Source organism: Poecilia reticulata, linkage group LG22 (assembly GCF_000633615.1).
Source record: "Poecilia reticulata strain Guanapo linkage group LG22, Guppy_female_1.0+MT, whole genome shotgun sequence".
NCBI lineage: Eukaryota > Metazoa > Chordata > Actinopteri > Cyprinodontiformes > Poeciliidae > Poecilia > Poecilia reticulata.
Genome location: NC_024352.1, coordinates 15,083,969 through 15,095,469, shown reverse-complemented (window position 1 = coordinate 15,095,469; position 11,501 = coordinate 15,083,969). Strand labels below are relative to the sequence as shown.

General features: G+C 38.1%; 1 protein-coding gene across 3 annotated transcripts in view; it reads right to left on the bottom strand.

The window, feature by feature from the left end:
* The window catches only part of daam2 (dishevelled associated activator of morphogenesis 2), a 102,829-nt gene that overhangs the window by 32,150 nt on the left and 59,178 nt on the right, over positions 1-11,501 (bottom strand). For all 3 annotated transcript variants that reach the window (XM_008399651.2, XM_008399652.2, XM_017302527.1), the window contains one exon: positions 5,895-5,989. In XM_008399651.2, the coding sequence (XP_008397873.1) occupies positions 5,895-5,989 (95 nt within the window). The remainder of the gene's footprint in view (positions 1-5,894; positions 5,990-11,501) is intronic.

The window sequence follows — 11,501 nt, the reverse complement described above, 5'->3', positions numbered from 1 at the left end:
ACACACACACACACACACACACACACACACACACACACATTCTTTAACACATAATAAATACTCTGATTCTTCAGACACAAAGAGTGTGGATCGCTTTCTACCTAATACAGAAGTCTACATGCACAACACTTGTGTACACAACACACAGACCCACTAAGTATAGAAAAATGCCAAATGGCTTATGCAAAGAAGCCATTTTTGGAAACCAGTACTCTAGTAACAGAGGGCATATCTGACCAGCTAAGATTCAACATTAAGACAACCATCAAACATCCAACTTTTTACCTTATTTTGACTCTGTTTTTGAGAAACAAAGTGTGACAATTAGAGATATCTAATTGTCACACTATCTAATTGTCTAATTGTCAGTCTACTCTGCAGACTGACACCAACTCTTATTTTTTTTTGTTATTATTTTTTTAGTTTTATACTCTCTTTACAAATAAAAACCTGGAAAGAGTGAAAACCTGCATCATTTTTCTTCCACCTCAGAATTATGTGTGACCTTTGGCCTTTCACACACAAAAAAAACAGTGAAACAAACTCCAAGAAAGGACATTGCATATTTGTCAATATACCAAGCTAAAGGTCACACAGGAAGTTTAGAAGTTAGTGATTTGTGTGATTACATAACACATCAAACCTCACTAATAGATTCTAGTACAAGCTATTTGTTTATCATCTATTCTGCACATATTTAGTAACAGCTCCAGCTTTATCTACCCCAAAAATTTGACCGTAGCACTCCACTCGGCTTTCCGCTGAAACTCCCTTTTCACTACATGGTATCAGACGTCGGAAAGAAGCAAACACATCTGCGTCTCGAACAGTCTTTAAAGATGTAATGCTTTGCTCTCCCTCTGAAACGTATTGCGTAATATATGAAAACAGAGGTTTTCCTCCCAGTTAAAGCAGGACTTTAAGAGATCTGACTGTTCTGAATAATAATTTCTGCTTGTGTTGGTAGCAGAACTTCCAAAGGGTTATTGACTCAGGAGCAGGAGAAGAGACTGAACTAGGGCTCAAGTCAATATTCCTGCTGGAAGAGATTTGCAAAAACAATGTCCAGACAGCTGTCATGGGAAGCACCGAGATGCTCTGCTTGCACTGCGGCGCATTATGGGTCACAACGGCCTCACTGACCTGAAAGGAAAAAAAATAAAAATCTTTGTTTCCCTATCCTCCTGCAATAATGTTTCAACTAAATGGCAGCAGTTGTGGGGTTTTGTGTCTCAGATGCAAGAATGCACACACAGACGCTTTGAGTAGAACCACAAATATCAGCACAGATGTGGATTTAACTCAAGAGGCTAACAGTTATGCAACAGCGCTGACACAATTACATGCAACAAATATTGAAATATTTAGAAGATAAATTAAAGTGCGACACAGACTGTGTATCTGCTACACGGCTGCATGTTTTGTATATGTCCATCAGCCCTGACATGCCTGTTTGAGTTTAGATTTAGCTTTTTGTGGGTAAATACACAGGCCCAGCTCCATTTGATGGATGATAAACAATACAGATCTTACAGAAGGAGAACATTTTCAGTGTGCCTATATTTGTCTGTTCAGAAAGAGTAAAACATTTGATGAATTACATGAAGTATTGACTGCGGCATCGGAATAAACCCTCCCCGTGACTTTTCTTTACTTTGGCTCGTCAAGGTCCACTTGTATTTCTGCAAAGCGGCGTATTTATGTTTTATTTGTTGAGATCCAATTTTCTTAATCAACGTCGGCTAAAAAGAAAAGTCTGAGTTACGGACTAATGAGGGAGCAAAACGTGGCTTTTTCCATCTTTAACGTTGTTACTACATGTCCCTGCAACCTGCCAAAAAGGGTCACCAGCTGAGTCAAATAAAGAGGCTGAAAGCTCACATGATTTAATGAGAATCAAGTTGTCTCATAAAGTACAGTAAACATAAACAGAAGTAATGAAGAGATTTTATCTAAAAAAGGAGAAACGTCTGAGAATGAATCTTGAGAGCAATGTCTGAAGGGTCATAGTTTAACCTTAAACTACATTGGCAAAAACTCAAAATATTCAGTAAAGTATAAAAAAAAGGTTTTAACTTACCTGACTTTTTTTTCCAGAAAACAAAGGACTTCTCACTCATTTAAGTCAAATTCATGTCAATACTATCTTATTGATCCCAAAGGGAAATTAAATGTTATTATAACTCATGTTAATTCAAAGTCTTCAAAGAGTTGTTGTAGATAGTGGTGACAGATTTCCTGAAGCAGTCCTTACTACAGTGAATTGGAAGAAGCCTCTGAATGAAGACACCGTTTTTCCAAGACAGTCTTATGAAGAGAATTTTTAAGTATTCATTCAGCTGTATAAAAGGTATTTCAAGGCCAAATCCATTTGCCTTTTGCTCAAGCAAAAGTCAAAGCATCATGTCAGTTCTTTTGCCCAAAGAGTTTGCGAGGAATAAAAAAAAATCCCCACCTGTAAACAACTTTTCTTGGGGTTGATACGTTGAGATAAAGAAGTGTTGGAGCAAAGTTTGAACAGGCTTTAGTTGATTTCCAGTTTTCTCTTGACGGGCCGATTCTGAATTTGTTCTTGAGAATGCCAAAACAAGCAAATCCACATGTTCATCAACCGATATTACTAAACTCAAGACCACAACAACAAAAAAGAGCAAAAATCACTCACTGATATGCTGATAAACCAAGAATAGTGGGGGTTTTCAACACTGATGCATTTAATGGAGTAAAACATATAATTAACATTTGATTACTTTTCATTTGACCTACGGATCGCTCATCAGAGCTAATCAAGTGAAAACTGGCTCCCTTAGTCCATGATTGATTGGTGCATGCCTGGCAGGCACAGTCAAACTATACAAAAAGCACTGATGAGGTGATTTTCTTTCCCAATATTTTGCTGGAGCCAAGCTGAAAATCTGACCATAATCATTCACAGGCCAAATCTATTTGCCTTTTGGCCTGTGGAAAGGTAAAATTATTTATGAATATTACTTAAGTTACAGGTGCATATTAGACAATATTAAAGTATCTTCTCAAGGTTTGCGTTTCAGATAAATGTACTGCATCTGTTTTAATTTTAGGCTCCACAAATAAAAAATAAAAAATAAAAAAAGGAGGCATTTGTACATTAAGGAGCTACAATTGCACATAATGCAAAAAAAAAAAAAAAAAGAATTGAGATACATGTCACCTTGCTATACAAATTACCATCTTGCGTGAGAGTGTGACAGCAACGGATGGATCATTGACAATGTGCTCTTGTTGTGCCCTCTGCCTGGCACAGTGCATACCCAGCATGTGTTTAGCTCCTGTGGCCCTGCAAAACAAGCTGAGGGCAACAAGGCGCCCTCTTCACAGCCAGGCCCAGCTGCCTCTGGGAAGACGCCAGGAAAAAAAGAGAGGGAGGCCACTTGAGGCAGGCATGAATCAAGGCCGAATACGGACAGAGACAACCGTGTCCCACAAAAGCTGGCCATAAAAACAGCATGACGACTCACCGAGGGCATAGAGAAACGATCCACAAAGTTCACGACAAGCTCAGATTTCTTGCCGACCTTTAAGCTCTGAACCATCTTTTTTCCCCCTTTGACATTCATGTGTCTCAAATTTGACCAAGTCTGGATATTAACTCACTGCCCACAAATCCCCCAGACATCCATATTCTGTGGGAGGCACCTGGAACCCACATCAGGTTTACAGTAGTGAGAAACATGTGCGGGTTAATGGGCCATAACTCATCCTGAGAAGAACAGCACCGGTGCAGGTGCATCACTAAAGAGTGCTCATTGAGCCGTTACAGTTTGATGAAGTAAATTATCTGAATTAAACACAAACAAACACTTGAAGGAGAAGCAGGAACAAGAGTAAAGATGTTGGGAAAACAAAACGAAAAAGGGATTACCGTCACACGACGATGCTCTGCTTGTAATGTAGTCTTAAAAATACATTTCTTGTCCAAAAACCTGTAAAGTTAATAAAATCACTGTCATCACGAAACCCACAACTGTTTTAGTGATCTGCATCTCAATACCTTTATTGTCAGATCATGGGTCAGAGATAGCAAGGACAGGGTAGCTGATCAATTTTGAATCAATTGAAACAACAGAGAGGCTGCAAACAATGAGAGTGGGAGTTTAAACTATTTGTGCTAATAAGTGATAAGACATGATAAACTCAATCAAACGACAAGCCACCATCAACGCTTTGAATGGAAAACAATTTACAGAATACTGCCGCCAGCAAGACTGAGACAAAATCAATTATTAAAAAAAGAGTTTAAATTGCTGTGAAGAAAGCTTTAGGGGACATTTGAAAGACCAAGACGTGGCGATTTTCTTTCAACTAATAGACTGAGCTGCCATGAAGACAATCCTGCTCAGGAATGGCAGTTGGCAGGTGTGAGTGTTTCTGCTCACACATTGAGGCTGAGGCCTCTCAAAGCTGGTCTACTATTAAAGAGGACAGCAAATAAGTCACTCCAAGAAAAACATCAAAGATAGACTGATATACTGTGGGAGGCAGTGAGATTGGTTGTGGTAAGGGTATTTTCCCCATTGAAGTGCCCCTTAAGACTATTTAATACAAAAGGGGCAACTTGCAAAAGATTGTACTTTTACCACAATGTTAAGCTTAATCGTTCAAATAAGTGCAATTTACACAAATGAGCAAGAATTTGTGTAAATTGCACTTTAAACAAAATTGACCATTCTGACTTCAAAACCTCAATCGGTCCATCTCTAAGCGTCATCAACAGAGCAAAACACAAAATGGTCAAAGACAGACTGACTGCTTAGATGACAAACAGGCCGACTTAATGACATTTTGAGATAAAAGACGGCTGATGATTTGCCAGCATCTGTCGCCGGTTATTTCATTAGGCTGGTAAACAAACAACGCATGCGGACACATGTGCAGAGCAGACAGCCTCATCAGCACGGCTGCTTCCCATTACCTGCACATAGCTGAGAGAAGTGGAAATAACTGCAAAGACGACAGAAAAGAAGAAAGGAGGTCCAAGAAGCTGAGACAAAGAATGACAAAAAATGATTGAGAAGGGATGTGAAAATAACAAGCAAATGTAGGGAATCACCAGGCAGGGCCAGTGTCCTTCAACTTTTAAATTTATCTCTGTCCCAGCATACATTCATCAAATAAGTATGTCTGAAACAGGTTTCTGTAGAACTTGTTTCTGTACTTCGGTCATTTTTGCATCTGAGTCAGGTGTGGACAAGGTACCCATTCAAGAGCTGAGGGCTGGAGTTTGTCACCACTGATGCACAAGGTGCCATTTTAGATCAAAATTCATCTCAAGGACTGGAACAAAAAAAAAAGAGCAAATGGGCCCATGTGCATTTGGAACACACACCCAACAACGTTTATGTTCACTTGGCCTATAAACACAAAACCCACTTTATATCTCCCAATGGCATAAAAATAAAATAAAATCAACAGGCCCACTTTGATTCAGACCCCCCACGTCTTACGAATGGCTGACGTATACGGATGTAAGGGTGTCGCAGATTTCAAGAGGAGAGCAGTTTGCACTAGTGGGATGTCTGATGTCCTCAAATGGCTCATTGTGTTGATGTGTGAGGCCTAAGAGCTGCCGAAGGCCAAGTCAGGGAAGGGAAAAGCTAAACTGCGGTGCTAAAAATACCTCTAATTGGTTGCATTTCAGTTGGAAGTAATTAAGTGGGGATAATTCCAAATGACAAGAGGCGCTATTATTGTAAAGCAAATCTTTCCAGTAGTATGTTACATTATTAGTCGTAATTAGTTTGTGGGATATTACCTCAACAAGTCAAATGGCAGGAATGCGTGACTTGACTGAGAGCCATGCAATGCAGAGCCCTGGACTCTCTGCAGCCCAGGAAAACACCACAGGAGGGACATACCTCATTGGCTGGGTTCGGAGTGCCGTCTTCAGATCTTCCACCACCTTGTTCCGCATTTCCATTTCTTCCTCATCGAAGGCAAACAATGTCTGCATCTGCAAATATAACAAGGAATTCAGATCATTGTGGATCCAGTTCAAAATCGCTGGTGATATTTCTGTTCATCCCTTCATCATTTTGCAGTTTTTGTCATCTCATCCGTGTCTATTTTGGATACCAAACGGTGCCAAAATGGGATGTTTTACATTGACTATACATTAAAATCTTTTCTTAAAATCTTTGACGATAATTTAGCCCGGAATTATTTTTGGTTTAGTCAGAGATTTTCATATCTTAGAGGTTCTTATATTATTGCATCATTTTGATCATTTCCTGGTATGTTTACCAGGAAATGATCAAAATGATTTTTTACTCTCCACAGGGAGAGTTAAAAAAAATAAAAATAAATAAAAAAATCTACAATTTCAAAACAATTTTTTCAAATTGGTAGGGGTTTTTTTCCCACCAAAATCTATGCCTACATCAAGATGGGAGGTGGAAACAGAAAGAAAAAATATATTTTGCAAAAATGTGAACAGGCCTTGGAGATTTCATAAATCACAAGCCGTTTCAAAGAATTCTTGTCAAGTTCAGATTTGATCAGTCCGAGTAATAAAGATTTTGAACCAGAGATGATCAAATGCAGTCCAGAGAAAATCAAGTATACTTTTAGTTATGAAGCTACAAAGTAGATGCTAACATTACCGCTGTAACATCTAATGGTTTGCCAACTGCAGTCCATCCTTACAGGGCTTGTAAATGATTCATATCTTATTTTCCACACTTTCCACAGAAATGCCCAGAACCCTACCACAGTGTAACAGACTACGCTCTTTTACTCTTTTGTAACAGAGCGTTGTCGGCCAGATTGATGAGCAGTCTTTATTACTCTTTATGTAATGTTACTGCATAAAGAGAAACATAAAAAAAAACTTTTTACTTTTTTACTTGTAATTTAAAGTCTTGTACACTGATACAGTTTGTCATGTTTTCACCATCATATCCATAGCCCACAACAACAACTTAAACTTACTTCATAAGAAATAGTATCAAGTTAATATCTTGTCACCCACAGGCACAATCACTTAAAAACCGTTGTATGTTCCCCTTCTTTCAGTAACTTTTCTTTCAAGAGAAACCGAACACCATGTCAACAGAAGTTATGCAGACAACTGGCTCTAATCAAACTTACAACAAACAGGGCAAATAATAAAAAACACTCAAACCAGTGTTTGTGTTAATGCATCTCTGCATCACTTAAAAGGTTTCGTCAGTAACATCAAAGAGCAGCTGTGCTCCCATTAGTCACGGCTTCTGTTTAGCCTCTCCGGGCGTTTTCCGTGGCTGCTCACTGCCAAAGTGGTCGACCTGAGTTTATTTCAGCACTTTGAGTCAGATCTGCCAACTCTGAAAAGATGTCTTCTTTTCTGGTCCTTCAACAGGGTATCCGAGTTGAAGTTGGCTTCGCAAAACCTACAGCGTGTAACTCTTATAGTCAACTAAGGCTTAACTGTAAGTTTGACTGCTCGGCAACTTTGTACAGCAGAGTTAGTGCTTAATCGAAAAATGCTACAGTCAAAACATTTATCAAATTGACTTAGTCTCAACTGCAGACAGTCCAGAAGCCCTGAAGAGGCAGTTCTCTTAGCCAACTCTCGATGTCAGAGTCTAGCCAACAGCTTCTTCCTTACATCTGTTATTTGTAAGCTCATTCATACCTGTGGCCAACATCCACACAAGGATACCATTACAGCCTGTTGGTAAACCAGCAGATGGTACTTCCCTGAGTATTTATTATAGGAAATGCAGCCCAGAGCCAGAACATTGCCTTAGAGCTGATCATCAGTGCATTGTTACCAGCCGGATTGGTGCTGCTGCTCTAAAGACTAATGTAGACCATGTGAGTCACTGGCATGCCAATTAAAAATATGGCTTTAATACTAAGAGGGAGGGGAAAAAGAACACACATTAATGTGTTTAAATAAAGATGAAGCAATAGACAAAGTATTAGGTTAATCAAACAAGTAAAAATTATTTCTTAGGCATTAAAAAAAAAAATAGCTCCAACATCTTTTGTTTTTTATTCATGGTGTTGATTTGAGGTTTCAGAATGTTGAGAATTATCATTTATCATCATTATCATTAAAGCCTAAAAGATTTTACGCTATATTAAAATTTGCGAGTGATAGTTTGATTTCAGAATTCATATATTTGGTTTTAATGATCACTTCATAATATTTAAAGTGATCTGCTGGTATTGAAATCACACAACAGCCATTAAAATAAGGATGCTGCTTTTGCAGAGTAATCATAATCCCGTCATAGATTAAGGTAATTCAGTTGTTTGCGAATCATAACTTGTGCCAGTAGATGTCACTATAGCCAACAGTTGAATACATTTAAAATACTTCTGTTAGTTTGCAAGTTGCTAAGTGATGTAGGACCACAAGACATTAAAGATTTTGTTGTTTCTAATCAGGTCTTGTGGTTCAAGACTATTCTACATTCCGAGAGTCAGAACTAAACATGGAGAAGCAGCATTTTTAATTTTTTTTGCATGATTTTTGAATTTGGAACAATCTTCCAGTGTTACAGAGAAGCAGCTTCGGCTTATTCCAACTAGCTATTTTGCTCAAAAAGGTTTAAGATATGGTTTTCCAAGGTCATTTTAAATCACTTCTATCAAAAAAGTTGTGTAATTCTACAGGATTACTGCTGTGGCTCTTGTTGAAATGGTAACAAAAACCAAAACTGAAATAAATATCCACTGCGTTAAAACATATCTCAGGGAAAACCGTAGTTTTAGCTGACAGCTTTATCTGATGGTCAAATAACAACAGTTTATAAGATGAGGCGATATCAGTTAAGCAGTTGATTTAATACACAATAAATAATTTGATACCTGATGTTTGGGCTTATTAAGTTGCTGCCATGTCATGGCTGAGTGACTTGCTTAATCTCAGGTTAGAAGCTTTTAATCCTTTTTATTTTTTTTTTGGGAAAGCTTACTCCATCATCAGGTTAGTAACGTCAGGACAGCAAGCACATTTGGGCTATAACTGTACGGCCAGCAAACAACCTTTGAGCTCCGACGTGACTTTATGAATGAATGTCAAGATGTAGGTCATGAAACAGACTCTCAGGCCGACGGAGCCAAAGTGAAATCATCCAATAACTCAGCTACTGTAGAAGGTCTGTCCCCGGTGAGCTCAATTACTTGCCAAGACATGAAGTCATGGATCTGCAGTGTGGATGAACTCAGGAGCTCCGGCATCGAGAACAAGGAGGGTTGCAAATAAGGATGAAAAACGTTTTGGAAGATGGAAAGATGAATATTGGAGCCAAAAGGAGGGAGATGAACAAAAGAGTGTTTGTTCAATTTTAGAAATACCTGAATAGAATCATAGTATTGGAATCTCCCTAATGCAAGCTAGATTATGTCTGAGAATTTTATAACTGGTTGCTTCCAATGTCTAAATCCTCCCCCTGATATTAAAGTAATTACTTAAACTGACACTGTTACGACCAAGCCTGTGGGGCGTTACAATAATCGGGACCTCGTCCAGGATCCATTGACCGTTTTTTGGCATGGATTGACTCTCTTTAAGTGAGGTCACTGAAAATTGATTTAAATCGATTTGAGAGTCACGTCTTCAGAGGTTTTGTTTATCGTTTTCTATCCATATTTTTATGGAGGAAAATCTGGTCTCAATTTAGGAGTTCACGGCACTAAAACAATAAGAGACAAACAAGTAGCAGAAAGTGGACTTATTGGTTTAAAGAGTTCCACGTATATTGAAGCAGGCTTTCCACGAACGATCTGGACAAATCGGTTTGTAGCAAATGTACTAAAAAAAGGAAAGGCTGAAACATATCACTGACAGGGAGTTTGATGACAGTGTGTCTGACACCTAATGGCACAGCAGGCGCTGCTGCAGTGCTGGTGGATTTTTCAGCTCTTGGCAGCTTACAAATCAGAGTTTTCTCTGAGCTCGGCTTACAGTGTGATGCTGTTTGTGAAAGGCTGGGTGCTGCCTTACTCAGACAGTAAAAACTGTTCACCCAGATTTTGAGACTGAAGTAATGGAAATATAGAATCTCGTTTTGCCTGTATGTTCGCCATGTGAACCTTTAGTGGTCTCAAAACCCAAAACGAAACAAAAGCTGTTGCTGCTTGCTTCTATGAGAAAAAAAAAATTATTGCCCAAAAAAGTAACTGTTTACTTACAGATGTCTGTTTTTGCTTTTGTTTCACCGTATTATGTTTTTGATCACATGCATTTTAATGTTAGACTATAATAATCTAATAATAACCTGAGCTTTTCTCAGAAGCAGCTGAAGTCCGATTTATTCAGGATGACTTTTAACTACTTTTGGGATTGTATGATTTGTCTAAATTTTTTTAACTGCCGTTTTATTTTTTTTCTTTAACCTCCTTTGTTTTTGATTTATTTGTTTGTTTTAAGGTATATGCAGTCATTGTTATATTGCATTGTGGTTTTTGACCTGTGCATGGTGCCATATAAATTAAGATGCTTACATACTAATGGCCTTTTTAGAGCCATTCAGAGGTGGAGGTGCTGGTCTGCTTTGGATCAGTGTCCTCCTACATGAGGTGAGTCTGCTTGAGCTCCAATTGCGTTTTGTCACTCCACAGAATTTCTTTCACAAAAGTCATGGGAATCATTAGGATGTTTATGGAAAATGTGGGACAGGCCTTTGTGTTTCATTTGGTTAATAGTTGTTTCCACTGTGGTTCTCTCCATTTATGCTCATTTTACCTGGTTTCTTTCTTCTTTTTTTAAATTACGAATCGTAAATTGCCAGACCTTGTATAGCGCTCTATCAAGTCAAGAGGATTACAGAGCACTTTAGACATCATTCAGTTATTTCACCAATTCACACACACATTCACATGCCGACGCTGGTAAGCAACACTGTGCATGCTGCTCACCGTTTTGTATTTTATTCATTTGTGAATGAAGTCACTTACTGTGATTATATGGAAAGAGTACTAGAAATAGATTTGTTACCCCTTCCAGACAGATGTCAATGACAGTTCTTATGTTGCTTTTTGAGATCTTTCAGCCTACTTCATGTTGTCAGACAAGTTCTATTTAAGTGATATCTAAATGTGTAATCAAACTTTGGTGTGGCAAGTAAAATTGAAAACTTTCTAAAAGTGAAATTGTTAATTCCTGATTTTATTAAGGGGGACTAATTCTTTTCCACATAGTGACAGGTTGGTTTGGCTTTTTTTCCCCAATTTACATAATGAACTATTACCATCTGATAAAACTTTTTTTTTTAAAATCTACGCAGGTTACTTTTGTCTAACCTAAAATAACATTTGATGGCCTAAAATAATTGTGAGAAAAACAAAATAAATCTATAGGGATGCAAAATAACTTTATGACAATCAACATTATTTCATTATGTTTTGTCTGACTGCTCATATTGATTTGCATGTATCATATCGAGACAGTCGTCTGATCTACAACTTGGAAAGACTCGCATGAATAAAGAAACAAATCTCAAGCTAAGTATAATGTGGACAGATTGTGATTA